Source organism: Thermobia domestica, chromosome 7, assembly GCF_964235325.1.
Source record: "Thermobia domestica chromosome 7, izTheDome1.hap1.1, whole genome shotgun sequence".
NCBI classification, from domain to species: Eukaryota; Metazoa; Arthropoda; class Insecta; order Zygentoma; family Lepismatidae; genus Thermobia; species Thermobia domestica.
The window spans coordinates 10,945,950-10,972,526 of NC_137460.1; the positions used below are offsets into that span (position 1 = coordinate 10,945,950).

Consider the following 26,577-nt stretch of genomic DNA (forward strand, 5'->3'; position numbering starts at 1 on the left):
TTAATGGGATTTATGTACTAAGATAACACACAGAACATTAAAATAAGCAATTATTATGTAATTTTATTTAAAGATACTCGTGTGTGATAACGAAAAGAGAAAATAATGTAAAAATTTGATGTATTTTTAAAAGAAAATAATGTTAAAATTTGGTGTATTTTAAAGTTATATTTAATCTTAAATATTCTACTTTTTCTTCTAAAATATCTTATATAATTAATATTACTTTTTTTTTTACATAAAAGTAAAGATGTAATATATAATTTAACCATTGAATGTGTCTTATTAGACATTAAAAAAGCATAAATTTGTATTTTATTTATAAACTATGTCAATCTACTAATATATTTGTTGTTTAAATAAGTATAAATATTTTAAGCATTCCTATTTTTAAAATATAAGTGTTACATTATTATTCTACGTATTCTACGTAAGTAAGTATTAAATCTTCCATATGTTGTCTACTGCTTTAAAAGTTTTACAGTGATTTGTAAATGATTACAAATGATTTGAGTAATTAACAAATATTTTTGTGGCATTTCTTTCTGAAGCACCAGAAATATGTTAGAAGTAATATTTTTACAAATAATTAAATTTTTAAAACATGTGTGTGTGTATAATTTTTGTTATTCTAATATTTTTAAAATACTTCGTAAGTAGATTTTATACATATACATTATAACGTTCACGTTCATTCAGTTTCCACTTTGTTATAAATATGCCCTAAGTTCGTTTTTGATGTAATAAAGAATTACTTAAACGTAATTTACTAATTAACTGTTCAAAATGATATAACACAGGATACGATTTATGCGAATGTATGTATTTCTCTAAAGTACTTTAACATTTACCTTTTTAATGTTTACGAAATATCTTCTTTTTAAACGAATATACACACATTCGCAATAGGATACCTTTGATATTCTAAGCTAACTGTAAAACGCCTAGATACCCATGTCTGTCTCAAACTAAATAACACAAATAAAAAGATCTGACAAAAATAAATGATATCATGCGTTACAGACCATAGTCCATAGTAACATTTACATATTAACATTATAACATTAAGTTAAGGGTTTCATAATTTCTTATCAATTACAACATTTTCTACAAGTTTTAAACAATATGTTAGTATAAAATTGTCCCTTCTGATTATCTTTGAACTTGTAGTTCGACTTATTCTTATTATAAAAGATTAATGAAGAAATTAAGAATATTATTGCATATTTCAGATAGAGTTCTATCTCCCTTTTTAATACAAATTAAGAACTATTGAAATTATTATTACTGAAAACAATAGTGTTTTACAAATATGAAATCATTATGAATAATTTAAAATACATTAATACAATAGAAAAAATAAAATTATACGAGATAAATACGAAGGCCATTCGGAAAGTAACCTCCGATTGGTTAGAAAAAAGATCACCAAAGTAAATAAGAAGAATTTATTATATACATCTGAAAGCTACTTTGCTCTAGTTTTCAATATAGTTTTTATAGACACTCAAACACTTATCATATCTTTGCACTAGCTTAGAAATTCCATCAGCATAAAAATCTCCAGCCAGTGTCTTCAGCCACAGTACTTCCTGTGGCCTAACCTCTGTGTCACTATGTCCTATAATATCGTCCTGGAAATTTTTTGAAATTCATCGGAAAGCTCCGAGACTGGGAAACGACTATTTTCACAAACTTCTCCATCAATTTTCTGAACAAGTTTATCAATGACCACTGATGGCCTGCCACTTTTCTCTTCGTCATGAATATTTGTTCGTCCACTTTAACATGAACGAACCCACACACTCACAACTCCTTTACTCATCACACTTGGTCCATACACTGTACAAAGTCCTCCCTGGTGGATAGATGCTGCCGAATATCGTTTTGCCTTAAGAAAACGAATAACAGCTCACACTTTGCAGTGGGCAGAGTTTTCTATTGCAGCGCACATTTTGAGACGCTACAAAAATGGAACTAGTGATTAGACAACCTTCACTCTACCACGCCTAGATGCAGACTGATCTACCGCGCATGTTTGAGCAAAGATGTCCTCACTACTTTACGCACAATAACTAATCGGAGATAACTTTCCGAATGCGCCTCGTATAACATTGTGTGAAATAACAGAAGATAGAAAACAAATTTTGGACAATATAACCTTACTTTTCCATACTCTTTTTTAAACACTTCTTACAAATTTAAATAATAAAAAAGTCCATTTAATTTGTAGATGTTACTTTAAACACACAAAATAGTCATTTCTTCCTAAATTCTTTAATCTACCAACTTAAATAACATATTAGAATTACAGAAGATAACGTAAATTAAGATGATTTTAATTTCTTTTCTAGCATTCAAATTCCAGAAAAATGACACGAAAATGTTGTTTTATTAAAATTTTAAAATATATTTTAAGTAAAATGCACTTTAATCCTTCTTTTTACTAGTTATCAGACTTAGAAAACATTTAAGTTTTCTTTACAAGACCGTAGATAGCATTTAACAAACATTAGTAATAAAATAAACATTTTATTAGACTTAGTAAATATTCAAACCTTTAGATGAGTTATGTTAATAGTTTTTTTTACGTGTCTCTACTAGTTCATGAATTCATGAAAAATATTATTAATTCAAATTTAGTTAATAAGAATTATACGGTATGGTTAAATTCTGAGAAAATTCTGATGTATGTTATAAATCTTTTTTTGAGATTTATATTTTTGTAATATGTCTATCAATATGTAACGAAATATAATTAATTGGATACTACAGTGCAGTGTGGAAACAACTATGTAATGTATAACTAACTTGTGTAGATAGAATGGATTACAGTGATTTATACGGCATACAAGTGTTATACATTCGTGGTGCTTTAAAAAAATGTCTAGTGAAGTGGCTATATGTATATAGTGTCAAAATACAGAGTGAAATTGTACAAACAAACAAAACTTAAGCTAACCAATGGCAATCAAACAAGTGTGCTTACCTATAAATCCACTTATTTTAATTCTTGTTTGCTTTTGAGATTTTGACAATTACAGATAAGTGCAACCAGAAAGAAATGTTTTGAATGAAGATAATGATGCCCTAATAGAAGACTGGACTGAGAGAAGATGGTGACTTATAAATCCCTGGAGAAAGTGTTTGTATTATGAAAACTACCGTTTCATCTTTAAGGTCGGTAGTAAAATTAGTTTTAGATTAAGCTAGTCCATGGAGAAATTTTCGAAGACGCTTGGTGACAGTGTTAATCTAAACCTCAGTGTTGTATGTTTGTAATTTTTTTCTCTTTTTTAAGTTTTTGCTGCTCTGGAATTAATAGATTTTTAGCGTGGGATATAATACTGAAAGTAGAATTTGCATTTTTTTTTCTTCCTTTATCGTATCATTTAAATCCTGAAGCAAATATTAAAATTTATTCATTGACTCGTACACTGGTCAAGTTTAACACTTGTCGCAGTGATTCATTTTACTGCTAGATTTTACCATCTTTCATATCATTAAAAACAATGGGGAAAAATTCGAATAAGTGGAAGTAAAAAAAAAAAAAGAAAAGAAAGAAAAGAAATAGTAGAAGAAGAAGAAACAGCGTTGCTGCAAATGATTTCATAACATTTGCAAATTCTTTGTTTTTGTGAACAGTTATGGAAATCAAGAATTATTTTTCGTAATAATAAAGAAATAGAGAAATTATTAATTTTTACATCATTTTATCAATTTCATATTGTTGAATTTGCAATTAAACTAATTTTGGTGGTTGGATTTTAGATCCGTGTTTAATAACAATAGTAATTCATTTTCTTTCAAAATAAAGTTAATCCTATTTTTCAACTGTAGATACAGCATTTTGATACATTAATTCAGGTCCGTAGATAGCAATAAATCTTAAAGAAGGGGGATACGATGTCAGGTTTTGTAAGAGAAAATTTGTATCTTTAGTATAGCTTTTTTTTAAAAAAAAAAAAATATTATATCATTTTGGACCAGTGTTCGGCAAAATTAACGGAACAGAGAGGATTTTTAGAGAGGTCCCAGTCTCCTAGTCCCCTTCCCCTGACTACGGCCTACGTACAGTTTCAACGAAATAATTTTGTTTCGTTCGTCTCTATCAGAGCTAGGACTCACTTTTCTCAAATAAGACTTATTATCACTGTAACAAGTGAAAACGCAGCTTTAGTGACGAAACATACAACTTCAAAACTAATTTTGTTTTTAAAAAAATGGGAAAACGGTGATACCTGAAATAATAATTTGTTAAAGAAATATGTCAGTTATTAGGTTTGTCATCAAAAATTATCAGACGGGCTTTAAAATTTGATTTATTACGAAGTGGTAAGAAATTGTCTCATTATCTCAACGTTGCAATACAGCATTGTAAAATATGACTTCCATGTCGTATTTTTGTTTATTTTCTCTTACACTGTACGTTTTAACCCAATTTATTTATTATTCCAATTTATAGTTCGTTTCTTATTGATTCTATTCGTTTCATGTAATATAATAAGTATTTGTATAATAATATTTTCCTACTAGCTATCACTCTATTCATTGCTAGCATACGAAATGTAGTAACTGTAAACATTTTGATGTGGAGGTAGTTTCATGTAGGTATCCATTTATATTCAGAGTGCAAGCTCAGATAAACGAATGGTTAACCTTGTGATATTGTAATCGTGATCCTTCAGATTTCTACAAAGCCCGTAACCTCAATTATACATTTTCTTCAACGAGATCTTCCTACGAGTCTTGTACCTAGTGCGCGTGCGCCTTTGGTGCATGGGTTTTTCAGTTTGATTCCTGATGATATAATAGTCTGAGTTCGACTTCAAATGTCCCCGTGAGGGAATCGCCAATTTATGATGGTATTCACTTGCGTTATACATATATCCCTGTGATGAGACGACAATTTATAAAAGTACAGGTTCAATTCCGTATATCCCTCGTTGGGCATAGCCAGTTATATAAGAAATCGAGGGTTCGATTCTCGGTTTGACCAACGATAAATGGCCACGACCGACTCAAAAAGTACTGGTAGAAGGAAAAATAAGGAGAAGTGGTCAATCCAGAGATTCGTCTACACGAACCAAATCGTGAGAAGGAATTCTTAAAGCTCTCCGTTACCCTCCCTCTTTTGTCTGGGTTCTTAATTATGCATTTCATGAGAGTGAACAGTTTTCTCAATATTGAAAATGTTAATAGCAAAAGTATACTCATATTTCGTTTGGTGAAGCACAAATAATCATAAGGGAAAAATATTATGTGTAGAGTGTAATGGATGATTGGCACGTTACGAATTAAAAAATGGTTTTCATGACCTTCTTCATAGTGAAAAAATTTTAATACTTAACCAAGTTAAGATGCCGTGAACTACACCTACAGATTTCGGGGCTATAAGAAAATATCTGATCCATCTAGTAGTTTGTTTGAGACACTAATAAATATGCTATATATAATATTTCTCATATCTCTCATTGTTTTTGCATTAGTTGAGAAAATCTTTTTAAAAAAAAATGATAGGAAACCTTAATTTAAAATATCTGGGATCGGTATTAACAGACGAAAATTATATTCACGAAGAAATTAAATGTCAAGTAAAAGCAGGGAATTCGTGTTACTATTCGATCAAAATCTCTTGTCGTCGCCAATTCTGTAGAGGAATTTGAAGCTTAAAATATATAAAACGATAATCATGCTTGTTGTTCTGTATGGTTGCGAAACATGGTCGCTTACTCTGAGGGAAGAACATAGACTGCAAGTATTTGAGAACAAGATCATGAGACGAATATTCGGACCCAAGAGGGATGGGAATGGGGAATGCCGGAAACTTCATAACAAGAAACTACATAATTTATACGGTTTAACAAACATTGTTAGGGTCATCAAGTCTAGGAGGCTTAGGTGGGCAGGTCATATAGCTAGGATGGAAGAAAGTAGAAACGCTTTCAAAGTCTTGACTGGAAGACCAATCGGAAAACGACCATTAGGAAGACCTAGGCACAGATTGGAGGACAATATTAAGATGGATCTCGCAGAGACAGGAATACAAAGTAGAAACTGGATCCAATTGGCTAAGGATAGAAGTCAGTGGAGAGCTTTTGTGAACGCGACATTGAACCTTCGTGTTGCATAGGCCATAGAGTTAGTTAGTTAGATAGATAGGGAATCTAGGGAACACCATTATCTAATGGTTAGAGCGTTCGACTCACGTCCATGTGGTCCCAGGTTCGATTCCCGACCGTTGCTTCCCAATTTCCGGCGATCACCCAGTGTCGTGAGGCAAACTGAGGAGCCACGTGAATAAAAAAAAAAAAAAAAAAGGTGACGACTACAAGGTCTAGAAAGTTCCTGATACTCCTGTCAGAGAGAGAGAGAGAGGGTAATTCAGCGCGTTGAGCACCTGTTCGTTACTAAGCTGAATTCAGCCAGTCACTAACAGATGGCGTTAAGCTCGTAGCGGCTGTCATGCCAGTAGTCAGTTAGATAGGGAACTTATTTGAAGCAACTTAATTTATCATGGTCTTGCATGTGTTGAAGAGAAATGATTTTTTTTTTTTTTAATGTGTTTGAGTACGTAAGAAGTTTTTGTATATTCGAGAAAATATGCTAACTTCAATCGTTATTTCGAGTAACAGAAAATCTAGTTCTTCAGTTCTGAAAATTGATTACCGAAGAAAAACAAACATATAAATATGCCTAAGAAACTACCTTCACTGCTTCTAAGTTAGGAAATGTGTGTGTATATATTGTATTGATTAACAGTGCTATATATTGATTAATGTTTAATTTCTTTTTCCAGATATTGGTCATCTCTTCGCAACCTTGTGATCTCATTGTTGAATTCCATGCGTTCCATCATCTCTTTGTTGTTCCTACTTTTCTTGTTTATTCTCATATTCGCCCTACTTGGGATGCAGCTCTTTGGTGGTGCCTTCAATTTTGAAGATGGAACTCCCCCAACCAATTTTAATACTTTCCCCATAGCCTTGCTCACCGTGTTTCAAGTAAGTATACACAGAACAAGAGAGAAAACATTTAACATAGACATTTCCAATTGAATGATCTGTGACGTTACAGTTTGCTGTTCCCTTCTTATTTAGAGGGGAAAAGCCAGTGCCATATCGTGGGTTGAGCGAGTGGAGCGACGACTCCGGGCCCCGATGTAAAGGGGCGCAAATTCGGGAGGAAAAAGAAAACAAAAAAGAAAAAAGAGAGAGAGGAAAAATTACTGCGAATGTTACTAGTATGTACTTAAATTCTCTTCCTGATTTAGGAAGTTGTCTTATAATGTTACTCATGTTAGGAGAATGGATATGCACATATATAAAATGGAAGGAAAAAAATAATAAAAAAAGTGCTCAAAATCAAGGAAAAGCACGGTTTATTTTTGGAAATGTTCTTAGGCTTTGCACCAACCATGGTGGCACTTCGCGGGTGGTCTCACTCATACGTACGGAGAGGCCGCGGTGGCTCAGTGGTAGAGCATTCACCTCTGGTGCTTGGGGTCCCGGATTCGATCCCAGCCCCCGCCAAGTGAACTTTGTGGTGGACAAACACCGTGTGCGTGGATTTTCTCGGGGTTCTCCCGTTTCCTTCCACCTTCTTCATTCCACCATTTCATTCATTACTCATCATCATCGTCTCCTTTAGCCTCACCGGCATAACCGTGGGACGTAAAACTCAAAGATTTCATTTCATTTTCATACGTACGGAGACGCCGTCGTATACTCTTGCCCCGGGCGCTGATTTTTCAAGGCACGGCACTGGAAGGAGCTGACTACTAATCTCCACGTTTATGAAAGACTGTGGTGACAGGTGAACGAAAACATCGACAGCGTAGTCAGGGCCGTCTCTACCATAAGTACAATACGTGCATTTGTACGAGGCGGTAAAAATCTGTCATAACTATATTATTTAAAATAAATATTTATTGTTAGAAACAGACTTCATGATGATGATAGTTAAACTTACTAAGCTGACCTTCTAATTCGAATGCTACATTTATAAATCATGTTTAGATCGCGTTAGTTTAAGGTCACATAAATAATGCTAAAGTAAATGGTCTAACAAATCTCAACATGAATTACTTGATTGTTGTCAAATACAAGAACTCAATTCTCAAACAGTAGCCGTCACTTATTTCATTTATTTAGTTATCACAGTTTTAAAATGAAAACTAGTCTTCTCTTTGTTATAAACAAGTTCCTTATCATTGAAGGTGGAAACAACTTTTTTTAAAATTAATTTTTAACAGATGTAGAAGGAAAACCAAGAAATAAAGATAAAAGAGATAGATGCACTGGAATTTTTAAACTGATATATAGAGATTGAAGTTCGATATTTAATTCTATAAAAAGGATTACCATCTTTCCTTTGCAGGTGTGTTTGCTTTATCTTTCACGAACGTAATAGATTATTGTTTAAAGGAAATAAAAACAGACACAACAAGATTATATTTATAGTGTTTATGGCTTTCTGAGTGCGAGTGCTTTTCCCCTCCTCTTCGTTGTTTATGATGGGGTAGCATACTTATTGTCGTGGCTTTTAACCCTTAGAATCCCGGAAAATAATACTGACGAACTGTCAAACATAGTCTTGGGGTCCATTGGACCCCACTGGGAGTCCTAGGGTTAAAATTAGTTCTTTCTGGAGAAGGGGAGGCGACAAATGATGCCATTACACGGGGCGGCAAATTGCTTAGGGCCGGCCCTAGGCATTCTATTCGCGGTTCCATTACTACGAGTATACCGCCAACACTTACTTTTTTTCTTATCTCATTATCTCTCTTTTCCTCATTGTATTCCTTTCTCTTTTTTCTTTTCTGCCTTCTTCTCTCTCTCTCTCTAAAATCGTACCTCTATATTATACAGTGTTCAATTGGAAATGACTAATATAAGATTTTACAAGAGGTGGTTACTTACTTATATTATGCGTACAGTCCGCGACAAAAGTTCTTTCGCAAATAGCTTCAGAATGGAAGGACAATTTAAGTACAGTTTTCAGTAAATTACAAAGAAGCGTAATTTTCTGTACGTTCCAGCCATTATTCGCTGTTATTCCTAAAAATAAATTTTACAAAACGAAAAGAACTTTTGTCGCTGACTGTACAAACTATTCATAAATTGAAAAGTGTTCTCACTGTGTTGCAATGAAGTAGAACATCTTATGTTTTTACAGTTCAATAAGTTCTTAATAAAAGTTGCTTAATAAAGTACTATGGCTCCCAAAAGAATTATTTTGTTTTGTTCAATGGTAGTCAATGTGTCAATGATTTCAGCCTCGAAGTGTAAGAGCTCGAAAAAATTAAAGTTTTTACATTGCCCTTTTGTCTGAGAAAATTTTAGCTGTTTTATCATCTCTATTTTAAAGAAGAAAACAGTGTGTTGGACTTTTTTTCTCATTAAAACAAGATAAAGCATTTGATCACTATATTCTGAAGAAGAAAAAAACGTGAAAAAATAAAGAATTTAAGAAAATCAGTAACTCGATAGGAAAATCAAAAGATAAATCAGTTGGCACATGGCTTTTCTAGTTCCAACGAATTCTTTGAAGAGCTTTGAATAGTAATTTTCAAAGACAATAATATTTTAGTAAAGTACATAATAGCATTAGCAATAACTGTACTGAAAAAGTAATAGCTTAATGTCGCGAAACATAAACATCATCGTTTACAGTTGAGGCGTTTAGTATACAAGGAATCAAGTCTATTTTGGCCATTTTGGGCATATTTCGTCTTTAATATCTGTATTTGTGGCTCCTTCCAGAGCTTAAAAGTTCATGTACAGATATTGTAAATATCTATAACTCTTATAATGTAAAATTCAATGTCATATGGGCACCCAGAAATTTTTGTCGGGAGGAGTCCAAGTTTTGGAGGATCCAATACTGTAAGCCACTAGGTCTACGTAGTATTGAACGGATATTATTCTGCATCCGAAAAGATATAAATAATAGTAAAATACTTTCACCTATATTTTCAGAGAAAAATAACGGAAATAGATTGCTTCTATAAGAGAAAGAGTACAAATGAAGTATAAGATCGAATTTTCATTCTACATCAATAATTTCCCTGTTAAAAATATATGGTTTTATTGAGAAAGTGTACAAATGTACACGTTGAGTTAGGATTTTTTGGGGGGAGGGGATCCAGAGTTCCGGATCTGGTAAACCCCCACCGTGGGTGCGCCTCTGATGAGTGTTAGCTTTTTCATAAACCATAGTGTGTACTGTTTGCATTGGTAGTGCCATAATGGGGAGCACAGTGAGAGTATGTTTCATTATCAGCTTAGTAAATGGCATGGTGCTTGTATAATATCAATTTCTAGATTTATAAAGAAATTCCTTTTTTTTCGATTTTCTTAAAAAAGTGCGCATGAGATTTTGTACTCACGCTTATCAGCTGAATAACATCTATTAATTGGTGCATGTCTTTATCTTTGGTCATTTTCCCGTTAAATGATAATATTTTATAAGATTTTACATTTTTACAACGGGTATGATTATTGGCTTCCTAACTTAATACCAGTACGACATACTTGCTCAATTTGATCACTGATATTAATAGCTTTAAGCAAATAATTTTCTATTTATATGCATTTAAAAACATATAATTAATTGATATATATTTTTTTTTTTTTTTGCCTTCTAGATTCTTACTGGGGAGGATTGGAATGAAGTAATGTACCAAGGTATAGAATCTCAAGGGGGCCACAAAAAGGGGATGATATATTCCTTATATTTCATCATCTTGGTGCTTTTTGGTAACTATACTCTGCTAAATGTGTTCTTGGCCATTGCTGTCGACAACTTGGCGAATGCCCAAGAACTAACAGCAGCAGAAGAGGAACAGGAAGAAGAGAACAAAGTGGTGAGTGGCATTTTGAAAGGTATAAATAATCGTATTGGCTTGAATATAATACAATTCCAAGATTTTTTGAGATGATCTTAATGGAAAAATTAAAAATACCCAGCACAAAATATTAGATGCACTTCGTAAATATTTTATGTTGCAAAACTTAAGTATTCAAAACTTTTTTAAAGATTTAAATCCCAGTCTTTAGTTCATCTTCTTTTAAAGATTATCTTTCCGTATTCAATACTCACAAGGACTTGGATGAAATCCTTCCTGATATTTACAATCTCCCCAAATTCATCATTTTCCCTCAAAATTTATCATCTCCACCAAAATTTCCATTCTTTCTCCTAAATTTACCATTTTCCCCAAATAATTACCATCTTTCACTGAAGTTATTATTCTGTCTCCCAAATTTACCTTTCTTTCGCTCCAAATTTATCATTTTCCCCAAAACTTTACCATCTTCTGCCAAAATTGCCATTATGTCTCCCAAAATTTACTATTCTTTCACCCCAATTTTAACATTTTCCCCCCAAAATTGACTATTCTCCACTAAAATTACCATCATGTCTACCAAATTTACCATTCTTTTACCCCAAATTTATCATTTTCCCTAAACATTTACCATCCTCCACCAAAATTACCATTCTGTTTCCCAAATATACCATTCTGACCTAAATATACCATTTTCTAGTTCGATTGTGTCATTTTGAATGAGGAGCGCAACTTTCTGCTTAACCCCCCCCCCCCCTCCCTTCCTTCCATGTGGTGACTCCTGTTTAATCAGATCGTTCTTATATCTCGTGGAAGCGTAGTGAAAATACATTAATAACAAATTTTAGGTATCAATCAAATCGAACTGTAACATGACGTATTACCATTACCTATTTCCTATAGACGTCTGACCTTGACAAGTCACACAACGGCACAGCACGGGCATGGGAAAGTGATACAGAAGGTACAGTCCTGTGTAGTGTGAAATAAACATTTTTTTTTTTTTTTATTGTAAGGCTAGACTGCGATAGTAATATAAACATGGTCTTTACATGATTGCTTTTATATTAAAAAATATTGTATTATATTCGGACCAATTCCGTATATTTACTTATTATTATTGTTATTATAACGCATAAATTGTATTTTGTATTAATACACTCACTGCTTCTGCATTTCTACAAATAATAATAATGTTTGAAATCTACACGGATTTGTTTTCATAATTTTTAACGAAATAAAGATAAACTGTAATTACATTATATATATATATATATATATATATATATATATATATATATATATATATATATATATAAAATTTTACCTGCAAGCATCCGGTAAAAAATATTCATGTTTTGGTGCATTTCTCACTCCTTCATCTGCGCATCTTACGAAGATTCGCTACTACATGAAATGCTGCCAGATGTTTAGAATTTCCTCCATATTTGTGTGAAATAAGTCTTATTGTTATTCCGGGTCTTGTGGGAGGAACAAAATACTATGTACTTACTGATATACACTGTTCAAGTTTGTTCGAAAAATCGGAAGCACAAAATGTTGTATTCCATTCTGTAAATGTACAATTGGTTTCGCTTTACTCCAGAGTAGAGACAAAAAAAAAAAAAAAAAAAAAAAAAAGTTCGAAATATTTACTAAATTAAATGTAGTTATTTATGTCAAAAATCTTTCGTAACACATAAAGATCACATAAGGGCTCAAACTTTTTTTTAATTGTGTAAATAGGCAATAGGTTACTCATTAACGCGCTGTGTTTGAGATCTATAAAATTCTCTCAAACATCCTATTAGTAATTAACAAACAATTGGCTACTTACCAATGAATCCTCCCTTGGAAAGTTTAAACACTTTTTTTTTTTTTTTTTTTTACGTTTCGGAACTCACAGCTGGTTCCTTCCTCAGTGGCAAGGTGAAAAGGATTAAAACGGAAAGGATATAAAAGGTGTAAAACAAGGAATACATACCAAATAAAAGTAACATACAAAGTGGATCCTGAGACGAACAGAGCAGAGTGAAAAAGGAATGAACTGAATTAAAGAAAACGCGGTATCTATGTTACTTCACTGTTGCCAGATTCAAAGTATGCATAAAAGGTAGGTACCCATGTTCGATCAATGTTGCCAGTATCAAGGTTCAATGCAGGTTTGTATTTATGAATAAAGAACGATTCTTTAATTTCCCGTTGTTTTTTTGTTTTTGCTGAACCTATTACCTTAACCTGTTTTATATTCTGTGAATGTTGTTTCAAATGAAGCGCCAAACCCGACATGCCTTCTTCTTGGGACTTTTTTGATTGTCTAGCATGTTCCTTAACACGCGGGTTTGGCGCTTCATTTAAAACAACATTCACACAATATAAAACAGGTTAAGGTAATAGGTTCAGCAGAAACAAAAAAACAATGGAAAATTAAAGAATCGTTCTTTATTCATAAATACAAACCTGCATTGAACCTTGATACTGGCAACATTGATCGAACATGGGTACCTACCTTTTATGCATACTTTGAATCTGGCAACAGTGACGTAACATAGACACCGCGTTCTCTTTGATTCAGTTCATTCCTTTTTCACTCTGCTCTGCTCATTTCAGGATCCATTTTGTACGTTACTTTTATATAGTGGTATGTATTCCTTGTTTTATTCCTTTTATCCCCTTTCTGTTTTAATCCTTTTCACTTTGCCACTGAGGAAGGAACCAGCTGTGAGTTCCGAAACGTCAAGAAAGTGTTTAAACTTTCCAAGGGAGGGTTCATTGGTAAGTAGCCAATTTTTGTTAATTTGATTATCCCCCCATGCGCCCATGTAATTATAATCCTATTAGTAAGTTTAATCCTATATACATGCGAAATTATTGGAGATTATTAGTGCGGATTTAGACGAAATCGATCAACCATTTACCATTAGACAAATACTCGAAAAGAGGTGGGAATACAATACCTCAGTACATCAATTATTTATTGATTTTAGAAAGGTTTACAACTCGGTTAGGAGAGAAACATTGTACAACATTCTTACAGAATTTGGAATAGCGAAAAGGCTAAGATTAATTAAGATGTTTTTAAATGAATCCCAAAGTAAAGTCCGGGTAGGAAAATTTTTGTCTACGAGCTTTCACGTCGAGAATGGCCTGAAACAAGGAGGTGCGTTGTCGCCATTGTTATTCAACTTTGTTCTGGAATTCGTGAAAGATAGCAACCAGGCCCTAGAGTTGAATGGTATTCACCAGGTTATAGCGTATGCTGATGATGTAAATTTAATAGGGGATGATAGGAGAACAATAGAAAGAAATGCAGAGATCTTATTAAAAACTTGCAGGGACATGGATTTAGAAGTAAATGCGGAGAAAACTAAATACATGGAAGTTCATCGGGTTCATAACACTGCAAATTATAAATATGTCAAAATATCAAATAATATTTTAGACACAGTACATACTTTCAAATAGGCTACTTAGGATCAATGTTAATAGATCAAAATCATATCGATGAAGAAATTAAATGTCGACTGAAAGAAGGGAATTCGTGTTATTATTGAGTTCAAATTTTTTGTTGTCGCGAATTCTGCCGAAGAATTTGAAGCTTAAAATATATAAAACGATAATCCTGTTGTGCTGTATGGTTGCGAAACGTTGTCGCTTTCTCTGAGGGAAGAACGCAAACTGAAAGTATTAGAGAATAAAATCTTGAGACAAATATTCAGATGCAAGAGGAATGGCGGAAACGAGGAACTGCATAATTTTACCGTTTCCCAAACATTGTTAAGATCATCAACTCTAGGGGGATAACGTGGACAAGTCGTATAGTAGAAACACTTTCAAAGTTTTAGTTGGAAATCCAATCAGAAAGCGACCATTAGGAAGAGCTGTACGCAGATGGGAGGATAATATTAAGATGGACCTTGCAGAAATAGGAATACAAAGTAGAAACTGGATCCAATTGGCCAAGGACAGGGAAGTCAATGGAGACCTTCTGTGAACGCGGCATTGTATCTCCGGGTTTTCACAGAATATAATAATAATAGTTAAACTCTGATAGAATGTAATATTGTGTGGATTATCAAAATATATTAATAATTCTGATGGATAGAAACAGAATGTAGTCAAGTGATGAAATTCTGAGACGATGAACCTTCAAAGGAAATGAACGATGCTGCACATTCTTTCCGCTCTTGTATATATGTTTCTGCTTAATACATTTGAAAACACGCTATAGTATTAAAAACTTCCTGCCCTTTTAGTTTCGAATTTGCGAAAGGTTTTTGTAGTAGAATATAAGTTCGTCATAAGTTTATGACCTATTTCACAATATTGCTTCATTTCTTCAGATAGAGTCAATTGGTGGGCACCATCACAATTTCGAATAGAGTAAAATTTCAGTGCTTATCACTACAGTATACATTAGAAATTAATAATTTTAAAATTACAGCAAATTATTATCTTGTGTTATATTTATTATAAAAATAACTTCTTCAACATATTTCTAATCTTTTTATTTCGTTTTTTTTTTAAATGCCAGCATCAAACGGCTGAGTTAGAGAAAGAAACGCAAAATTTGCAGATGAACACGGATGGTGGTCCACCAACAGTAGAAGTTTGTCCGCCTTCACCTCAAGGCAATCCAGCTGGAATGAATTTGTAAGTATTCTCACTATCTCTTCCATATTTTCGAATTAAAATTTACTTAACCTTTAAGCTACGGAGGTAAATTCTTTAACCTTTAAACTACGGAGGTAATTTATTTGACCTTTAAACTATATTTAAAGCGTTTTCATAAGGGTTTACAAAGAAGTCCATTTCTTCACTTCTATTTATCCAAGACACATAAAACAAAAAGTGTTACAAGCGTTATTGTAGTACCATTTGGAAATCAAAATAACCGTAGTTAAGACAAGCAACAGGGTATTTCGAAAACGAAATATCCCATAATTCGTAGGTTAAACCAAACGACAAAATTACCCTGGATTCCATAAATATGGCGCAAATTGAATTACTGTCTTAAGAGGGTTTCAAAAAGAAAATTGGCTCCATTTTCCCCACTATCTACTTTGTTTTTTGTACTATTATTATTATTATTTCAAAATGTTCTACGTAAAACTAAAATTTAGCAAGAATAACGTGTCTTAGAATTCAACGTATAATGAAATAGAACTTTAGTTTAATGCCCACTTGTTACGCTTTTAGGCGAAAGACGCGTGATCAATTAAAAATTATAGAAAAATAGTGGAATGGAAATGTGGGAGATAATCGGAGAAGGCGGATAGAAAACATGTATACAACGTTGTCCGCTACGAATTCACGTGGCTTAGATCAAACCAAGGATTTCTCACAGAGGTTATAGCAGGGCCAACAAAAGATAGTCTCTGACGTTTCGTACCACATGCAGAGGGACAATGCATCCCCTACTTTGGTACTAGTGTTACCAACCACGGTCACTCTGTCTTACATCATTAATTAAATTACCACTATAAATGCATTGAAAAAAGCCTTGACATGAGTAGATGGCAACGTCACTGAGAGCTATCAGAGACCTTCTCTTTCTGGCTCCCCTATAGCTCTTTGACTCTGAGCTACCGTGTCCGACTATGGAATAGTTTTGAAGTAATCAGAGTTGCCGTCCCTTTTTCTGTCCCGACGCCATGTGAGACATGAGCCTATAACTTACGTGTGATCAAAATCACATGAGTTCCCATCGAGAATCACGAAAAAGTTGTACTACGAAGCAGAGTTTTAAAAGTCTGGAGCATGTAGTTTATTATGACAATATGGTCTTGTGTCCATCTTGAATAAAGAAAAACTCCTTCTATCCATCTTGAATAAAGAGTTGTAGAGTGTAGTCTGAGGAAGGAAGTGTTATACTTCCGAAACCATTACTTTTCTAGTTTATTTTTTATAATAAATTTTCTGCCAGCCTTGTAAGAAAGCTGTGTTTTTCTTTATTCATGTAGTTTAATTTTAAGGTTAATGTAATTTAGTTTTATAATGTCATAAAATATAGTGACCTAGCTATCAATTATCGATTACAATAGTAGAAATTTTGGAAACGAAAGATAAAGGTGTTTTTGAATAGATGTGTGTGACGGCAGTTGGCGATACACTGTCAGAACTTGCAAGCAAACGTTAGAAATTGTGTATTTTGTAATACAGGAAGTAACCCTGTACGACGCAGTGCCCACATATCACAGAGACATCCCTTGAACGTCCAAGAGAAGTTAGTTCCGGGATATGGGACTCCGGATGTACATTTATATCTCGAAAAACGGGACTTCCTGTTGGATTCCGATGAGAAATTTCTGGGCACTGTGGGTTACCCATGGGACGACTTTTGGATAACCACATCCTAAATCCAAGAAAGTCTCGTTGATATTTCGATTGTGCTTTAAGTTTCGATTTCCAGCCCTAAATGTTCGGGACAGGTATGAGACATATAGGAGTCGAAAGAACGTTTCGTGGACATGCTTTACGTGGGTGAATTTTAGGTAATAAAATTGATTAATTAGTTGAATTTTAGCGCTCGTTTTCAGCATCGAGGCCATATGAGACATAGACCTATAATTTAGAGTGAAATACAAGCCACCATAGTGCGTTCGTATTTTTAAAAAATCTCTCACCGAGAATTCAACCAATGACCCTGTGCATCAGAGAAATGAAATGAAATCTTTGAGTTTTACGTCCCACGGTTATGCCGGTTAGGCTAAAGGAGACGGTGATGATGAGAGATGAGTGAAATGGTGGAATGAAGAAAGTGGGAGGAAACGGGAGAGCCCAGAGAAAACCCACGAGCACGGTGTTTGTCCACCACAAAGTTCACTTGGCGGGGACTGGGATCAAACCCGGGACCCCAAGCACCAGAAGTGAACGCTCTACCACTGAGCCACCGCGCCCCCCTCTGTGCATCAGAGACTTGCACATTACTCACAACAACAACAAAGAAGACGTAACAAAATTGAGGAATGAATATATAAAAGATTTAATTTTCGTATTCCCTAAAAATTGGTTCTTCTATCACTGATTTCTACGTAAAAATGTCATAATTATCAGTTGAACAAAGTAACATTAAAATGTTCCAGAAACAGAGTTCTTAGTTCTCAGTGTTCTGGTTAAATATGCTGTTAAATTATATTGATCCTGCTGCGATCAAAGCGCTTTCCTAATTATTTCTGTTTCGAAGGAGAGGAGAGAATGGATTCGAAACTCATTGTTGCGTTGTATTTGATGTTTTTGAATGTTGGGAAACACTGTTAGAAAAAGAGTGAATGTACAAGTAGTGAAGTGTGATTTTTCAGTAGTCTTGTATTAATGTAAATCCGTAAGTAATACAGGAATCTTTTTCTCCTTCTTTATCAATATATACTGACAGTATTTTATGTGTTCCTTTCTCTGTAGCAAAGGGAAGAATGGTAAAAAGTCTGACAATCCTGCAGACGATGGTGAGAACAGGCCAGATGACGGCGATGATGAAATAGGGCCAAAACCTATGCTTCCTTATTCTTCAATGTTTATTTTATCTCCAACAAATCCGTAAGTATAAACTAGACCTCTTTTCACAGTAAGTTAATATTGCCTCTATAATAAATTTAAATTCCTATTCCTATTCCTTAATTTCTTGGACTTGTGTACTATAAAAGACACTAATATAAAGGTAACTAAGAAAGTTCTGCCGCTTTTTCACCCACCACCTTCGAACATCAATATGTCACCTACGACGTACTTGGAGGATCAAAAATAGTCCCCATCAACATTGACGACCTTCTGCCAACGTTCTGGAAGTCTATGGATTCCATCGCAGTAGAACGTGGTGGGCCGTGAAGCGAAGAAGGTATTAAGTGCATTTTGCAACTCTACTAGGGATTTAAACTAGCATCTTCTAAGGTGATTGTCGAAGGAATGGAACAGGTGATAATCGAACGGTTCAATGTCCGGGGAGTATGGTGGGTGCAATAGTGTTTCCCATCCAAGGTCCCGAGCCATTCTAGCCACGTGGGACTTAGCATTGTCCTGTAACAGGATGACCCCTTTTCGATTCAGAAGTGCTGGCTCCAAAGTTTTTAGTTTTTCTTGAACACGACTCAACTGCTGACAGTACACAATTGCATTGATGACTGCTGACCAGCCGCTAGCATTCCACCAAACACACAGAAGGACCTTCTTCTGGTGAGTGCTGGTTTCGACTGTTTTGGAACCGGTTTACGGGATGCTAACCAATGATGACGGCACCGTACAAAACCCACTTCTCATCACATGTCAGCACCCTCTCCAGAAATAGCTCCTTCCTTAGACGGGACAACAAAGAAACATAGGTGTCTGCTCGCATTGCATTCTGTTTTGGAGGCAAATCATGTGGTACCCATCGACCCAACTCGTAGTGCTTCCCAAGTTGATGGAGGTGCTTCCGAATGGTTTTTCCACTCACATTGAATTGTAGACCCAGTTCCTCACATGTCTGGCCACTGTTCGCCTTAATTGCTGCCTGAAGACCTTCATTTTGTATGTGTTGGTTTTCCGGCACGTGGCGCGTCTTCGAGTGTTTTGTCATTGTTCTTAAACATGTTAAACCACCGCTGCAGTGTCCGCGTAGTCACGACACCCTCACCAAAGGTCTGGCATATCTTCAGCCCCGCTGCAGCGGCGTTTGACTTCAGTTTGAACTCGTACAGCATACACGCCCTTATAACGGTGGAGGTCCCATGTTTACTCTGTCCCTCACTGTGTAACTGAACTGCCACTAGGTATAACCACACCAACAACTTACCTTCGCCTTATCTACAGTCGCATTGAACTCACGGTGTGAGGGCCAATTGAACACCGACCTTAATAAAAAGCGACAGAACTTTCTTGGTTACCTTAATACTTCAGTTTATTTCCTTGTGATTAGTTAATAACAGGGGGGACTTCAGGGGACTTAAAGGAACTGTAGACGCGGGTCTCCAGGTAAACGGGGACCTCCACTCTGATGAAAATCTCAACTGGTTATGTAAAAAGAATCATACAAGATACAATCATCATAATAAGATAAACTATGACCAAAAATATGAAACAAATCTCTTCCTTTGTTATATCCATATCCAAAGTTCCATTAGGTATGATAATTACCATATAATGTATGGCTTGGTTGATGTCGTAGAACTAAATGTATTTCCTTAACCTTCCTACTGTACGTTTACAGAAATTTATTAGGTGAAGCCAGTAGGGGCCACATAATTTTTGTGGCTCCGGGCCACCAGATGAGTTAATCCGACCTTGATTAATGACTGTTAGCAACATTTATTTATATACAGTATATTTGAATCCAGAATTACAAATATTATCTCCTGTAATATTTCGAAGAAAGAAAAAAAAGGAAAGAGATGATTCCCTGGTTCAAAATTTACATTTTGTTACTTGTCCTTACAGTGTAGATTCATAAAAATATCTATGTTCTTGTTGAACTTCAAAAGGAATAATAATAGAGTGAAAAATAAACGTTTAATTTTGTCCAACAAACAGTGGAATACTTACAGTCAGTGGTAAACTAGTTTATATATCACAAATTTGTATTTCTTTTTTCGCTACACCTTTGCAATCAGTGTTGCCCGATGAAGAACCTTTTCCTCGAAATACGAACAATTCTGAGTTCAGAGATAAACTTTGAACTTATTTACTTGTTGTTATTTCGAACCTAGGTAAATCTCACCAAACTTATTAAAAAAAAGAAAGAAAAAAAGAAAAAAGGAAACAAATAAAATTAAATGAGATCGTAATACGTTACCTTAAGGTACTCCATAGTCAAGGAGCTTGTAATCTGATTTTATTCATGTAGCAATAGGTTTTCTTTTCTTCCATACTTCATGTCCAAGAAATGTAATATTTTTGTATAAATTGATATACTCAGTTAATTTGATATAAGTAACCGAAAGTAAATTACTGTAATAAAAGTATCAGAAAATAACGTAAAATACCATTTTTTTAATTACGTTGAAATACAAAAGTAAGTAACGGTTGAATGTAACGGATGATAATGGTTGGTTGACAAAAGTGAGAGGAAACAAGAGGGCCACGAGAAAACTCACGCACATGGTGTTTGTTCACCACAAAGCTCACATGGTAGGGCCTGGAATCGAACAGAAGCGTCACGCACCAGAGACGAGCGCTTTTCCACTGAGCTACAGCGACCTCAATACCACTTTCTAATAAAGGTGTCTTGGACATTTAGTACGGAAGTAGTGCCGTAGCAACAATTGCTTAAGTCGGATAAAAAGATAAGATAAAATGTATTTACAGGAGAACTGTGAGAAGCATTAAAAACGTTACATACAACTATTATTTTTGAATTACAAGCGACGGTCCAATGCCAAAACCACGAATGTGCAAATTTTGCTATTTTCAACTATGTGCAGTTTCATGTTATTTCGGGCAGACAGATTCCAATAGCAAAGCCTCATTTGTTCAATATGAGTATATTAGAAGTTATCGTCAATTCCTAAAACATGTACCTAAGTCTATATACTGATTTTTCGGGGTAAATTGAATATTAAAATGCTTATAACTCAAAATCAAATTTAACACATTCTCGGTTTTGGCATTGGATCGACGAAGTGTAAAGTCAAGTACACACAGAGACATATCGCACATCAGGCGGAAGACTGTTACAAGTCAAAAATACACATTTGTGGGAAAAATTACTTAAAGTTTGTTATTCTATCAAAATCGGTCCTTGGAATTCTGGTATTTCGGCCAGCTAGAGGGTAATTTGTTTAGTTACGTTTATGCCAAAAGACCACCAGGTAGAGCTCTTTTTCTCTCTCTCTCTCTCTCTCTCTCTCTTCTCTTTTGAACGATGAAAACTCAAAATTGCCATTTTTTGAGTTGTAACACTTTTCCACCGAGTGTACGATATATAACTATGAATGAATAATTGACCTTAAGCTCATACAAAAATAAACTAAATTTTAAAGTAATGGAATATTTAACATGTTGATAGATTGGAAATTAGTTATTTAATTCGTTACTGAAACTCAAATACTGTTTGTATGCAGTAGCGTACGCAGAATTTCATCAAAGGAAGGGGGAGGGTTCCAGCTCCCAACTTCATGTCGTTTCAGGATTTTTCTATACATGCAGTGGCGTATTTAAGGGGGGTTTCCGGGCTTAAGCCTCCCCCCGAAGTCTTACTTACGTGGTAAAGTATATGAAATATCTTGCACAATTTTCAGATTTTCAGGCAAAGCCCTCCCCGAAACAAAATCGTATATACGCCACTGTATACATGTCTTAACATGCTAACATCTATTGTTGTTTATTTTCACATAATATAATGTTCAAGGAAGGGATTAAAACCTGGAAACTCCCCTTGCGTACGCCACTGCTTGTATGTTTGTTGGAAATATTACTTTCAATATTTTTTTTCTGACTTTTCCAGCCTCCGTAGAGCAGCTCATTGGGTAGTTAATTTACGATATTTTGACTTTTTCATCATGATAGTCATTAGCTTAAGTAGCATAGCGCTAGCAGCAGAAGACCCTGTAGATGAGAAAAGTACAAGAAACGAAATTTTAAATTACTTTGACTATGCCTTTACGGGGGTCTTCACAATAGAAATGATTTTAAAGGTAAGCATTATTTATAGTTAATCTCTCGTACTGAGCAACAAAATTAGTTAATAATTAGTTAATAATTTTTTGAATAAGCATGTTTGTTACAACGTCAAGTTCAGTGCTTTTAAAATACAGAAAATGAATTTATTTAGTCTAACACTTCTACATACGAGGTGTGTCCAAAAAGTATTGAACCTTATTTTTTTTTCCCGCTTAAACTAATGAAGTGCGGGAGACTTTTTTTTTCAGTGTAGATGTAGAGAGGACACTCATGCGCAGTCATGGGCACTCATGCGCAGATAGCTCAGTCGCTGCTAGTGTATGACGTTTAATGAGTGGTTGTCTAATTTTTTTTTTTTTTTTTTTTTTTTTTTTTTTTTTTTTTTTTTTTTTGTAAAATGACAGAGAATCTTCAGCAGCGACATTGCGTCAAATTTTGCCAAAAGCTTGACAATACCCATGCGGAAATCATTCAATCCGATCGGTACATTCAATTTTGAACGATAATTCGGGCACGAGGAAAGTGTGCACGAAATTTGATTCAGGCTTTCATCGCCAAATACAACATTCCTGTGTGTCACCAGGCCCTCTACTCACCCGACATCAGTGAGCCATATCTAGCATCTTGGTGCTAGATCTAGCATAATCCACATGTATTTAGCATCTAGCATCTTGACTTTAGCATCCTGGCCAAATCTAGCATAATTTCATTCTTCTCTCTGGTGAACAGAAAAAGAACGAAAATTTAGATAGTTCAAGGACTGTCTGGAATTATTCTTTTTAGTTGAAGCGATGGTTGGAGCAATGAAACCAGTCAGTATTTCCGCGGTTGTAATTTGTTGTTGAATTCAGAGAAATGTTTAAAAATAGCAGAACGTGACTCTACAAAACATATTTACTTACCCATAGTTTTATTACTGTCAACTGAAACCTGAATGTTTGGTTATCTGGGAATAGGATGTTTCTGTCCCTTTCAATTTACAACTTGAGAGGGGAGGGATATGAGCGTCCGGGGGCCAGCTATTAATACACTAAATGAAATGCTTCAGGGCTGTATCGGAAGCGGCATGTTGTATATGTTTCTTAAAATGTTATCCATTCATAAAATATAAATTAGACCTTCCTCCCCCTATACAACTATACTGTGCCATTTACCAATTTATTTCATTATCATTCCTGACAGCGTCATATTAACTTTGTACATGAATACAGTTGAAACACTTCATTAAAATAATGAAGACACGGGTCTTTAAAATTAGTTAGGAAGGATTATTTGAAAATCTGGCATAATTTTTTCAAAAATCTAGCATAATTAAGACCCGTGTTTGGCATCATCGCGAGTCTCGAGTGCGGCAACCCTGCCCGACATGGCTCCGTGTGGCTCCCAAACTGAAAATGCTGCTAAAAGGTACCCGATTTGAATTAAGAGAAGACATAACACGGAATACGACGGCACGGTTGCTCACCATTTCAAAAACTTTGCTCCAGAAATGTTTCCAACAATGGCGGGAGAAGTATGTGCATTACCAAGGAGACTACTTTGAAGGAGATTAGTGTTCCAGATTTCCAAATCAACAAATGTATTTTTCCCAACCAAAGGTTCGGTACTTTTTGAACACACTTCGTAAGCTATTCATCTATATTTGTGTAACTCGGCCAGAGCAATAAGATATTCTTTGGCCGTTCACAAATGACAGTCAACCAACGTTTTATCGATTTTCCGAATTCAGTTTGTTATTTAAAGCATGTAGCTATAAGCTTTCCCTTTATATTTAAAGATTGCTCTAAAATATTATAAGTTTGTTTCTGATTTTCTATTCGAAAAACTGATGTCATATTTCAAGGATGCTTTCCAGTTTTGTTTAACCCTCCATAGCCCGCATGGTCAATTGTAACCTCAAGGCACGCGCGCGGAGTCTCACTCCACAATATTTATTTATCTTATTTTAATGTGTATATTGTTTTGAAGTGATATTAAATTGTTTAATATTTTCTTTGCAATGTTTCTGATAATTACCCACGTATATTTTACAGCACAAACTCCTTTTACAGTTCTAAGAAAACTACAATTTCTGTATCCGCGAAGTGTGACTCCGCGGCGCGTGCTACGGCGGGTTAAAATTATTTTTCTAAATAAAATTAGTTTTAGAAAGCAAGAAAACTGGTCTACACTAGATCAGAACATATCATACACAATAGCCCAACGACTCTAGTAGTACCACGCCATGCATGTACGTGGCCATTTTCTAATCAGGACTCACTCGAGCTTAGGCTCATTATCATCAATGGAGTTCACGCTGACTAATATCAATGAGGCTTACGCTAGCTCAAGCTCGGATTCATTCGAACTCAGGCTTACTATGGGACTTGCCCACATTAATCTCAATGAGACTCACTCAGGCTCCAACTGGAACTCACACAAGCTCAGATTCACTATCCTCAATGAGAATCATACTCACTGATATCAATGAGACTCATTCAGGCTCAAACTCAGACTCACTCAAGCTCAGGCTTATTATCCTTAATGGGACTCGCGCTCACTAATATCAATGAGACTCATTCAGGCTCAAGCTCAGACTCACTCAAGCTCAGACTTACTATCCTTAATGGGACTCGCGCTCACTAATATCAATGAGACTCATTCAGGCTCAAGCTCAGGCTCACTCAAGCTCAGGCTTACTATCCTTAATGGGACTCGTGCTCACTAATATCAATGAGACTCATGCAGGCTCAAGCTCAGGCTTACTATCCTTAATGGGACTTGTGCTCACTAATATCAATGAGACTCATTCAGGCTCAAGCTCAGACTCACTCAAGCTCAGGCTTATTATCCTTAATGGGACTCGCGCTCACTAATATCAATGAGACTCATTCAGGCTCAAGCTCAGACTCACTCAAGCTCAGGCTTATTATCCTTAATGGGACTCGCGCTCACTAATATCAATGAGACTCATTCAGGCTCAAGCTCAGACTCACTCAAGCTCAGGCTTACTATCCTTAATGGGACTCGCGCTCACTAATATCAATGAGACTCATTCAGGCTCAAGCTCAGGCACACTCAAGCTCAGGCTTATTATCCTTACTGAGACTCGTGCTCACTAATATCAATGAGACTCATGCAGGCTCAAGCTCAGGCTTACTATCCTTAATGGGACTTGTGCTCACTAATATCAATGAGACTCATTCAGGCTCAAGCTCAGACTCACTCAAGCTCAGGCTTATTATCCTTAATGGGACTCGCGCTCACTAATATCAATGAGACTCATTCAGGCTCAAGCTCAGACTCACTCAAGCTCAGGCTTATTATCCTTAATGGGACTCGCGCTCACTAATATCAATGAGACTCATTCAGGCTCAAGCTCAGGCTCACTCAAGCTCAGGCTTACTATCCTTAATGGGACTCGTGCTCACTAATATCAATGAGACTCATGCAGGCTCAAGCTCAGGCTTACTATCCTTAATGGGACTTGTGCTCACTAATATCAATGAGACTCATTCAGGCTCAAGCTCAGACTCACTCAAGCTCAGGCTTATTATCCTTAATGGGACTCGCGCTCACTAATATCAATGAGACTCATTCAGGCTCAAGCTCAGACTCACTCAAGCTCAGGCTTATTATCCTTAATGGGACTCGCGCTCACTAATATCAATGAGACTCATTCAGGCTCAAGCTCAGGCTTACTATCCTTAATGGGACTTGTGCTCACTAATATCAATGAGACTCATTCAGGCTCAAGCTCAGACTCACTCAAGCTCAGGCTTATTATCCTTAATGGGACTCGCGCTCACTAATATCAATGAGACTCATTCAGGCTCAAGCTCAGACTCACTCAAGCTCAGGCTTATTATCCTTAATGGGACTCGCGCTCACTAATATCAATGAGACTCATTCAGGCTCAAGCTCAGACTCACTCAAGCTCAGGCTTACTATCCTTAATGGGACTCGCGCTCACTAATATCAATGAGACTCATTCAGGCTCAAGCTCAGGCACACTCAAGCTCAGGCTTATTATCCTTACTGAGACTCGTGCTCACTAATATCAATGAGACTCATGCAGGCTCAAGCTCAGGCTTACTATCCTTAATGGGACTTGTGCTCACTAATATCAATGAGACTCATTCAGGCTCAAGCTCAGACTC

The 26,577-nt window shown here is 35.4% G+C and overlaps 1 protein-coding gene across 15 annotated transcripts in view; it reads left to right on the forward strand.

The window, feature by feature from the left end:
- The window catches only part of cac (calcium voltage-gated channel subunit cacophony), a 1,271,727-nt gene that overhangs the window by 1,016,690 nt on the left and 228,460 nt on the right, over window positions 1-26,577 (forward strand). For all 15 annotated transcript variants that reach the window (XM_081764099.1, XM_081764105.1, XM_081764112.1 and 12 more), the window contains 5 exons: window positions 6,800-7,004; window positions 10,649-10,867; window positions 15,384-15,502; window positions 18,251-18,385; window positions 22,263-22,452. In XM_081764099.1, the coding sequence (XP_081620225.1) occupies window positions 6,800-7,004; window positions 10,649-10,867; window positions 15,384-15,502; window positions 18,251-18,385; window positions 22,263-22,452 (868 nt within the window). The remainder of the gene's footprint in view (window positions 1-6,799; window positions 7,005-10,648; window positions 10,868-15,383; window positions 15,503-18,250; window positions 18,386-22,262; window positions 22,453-26,577) is intronic.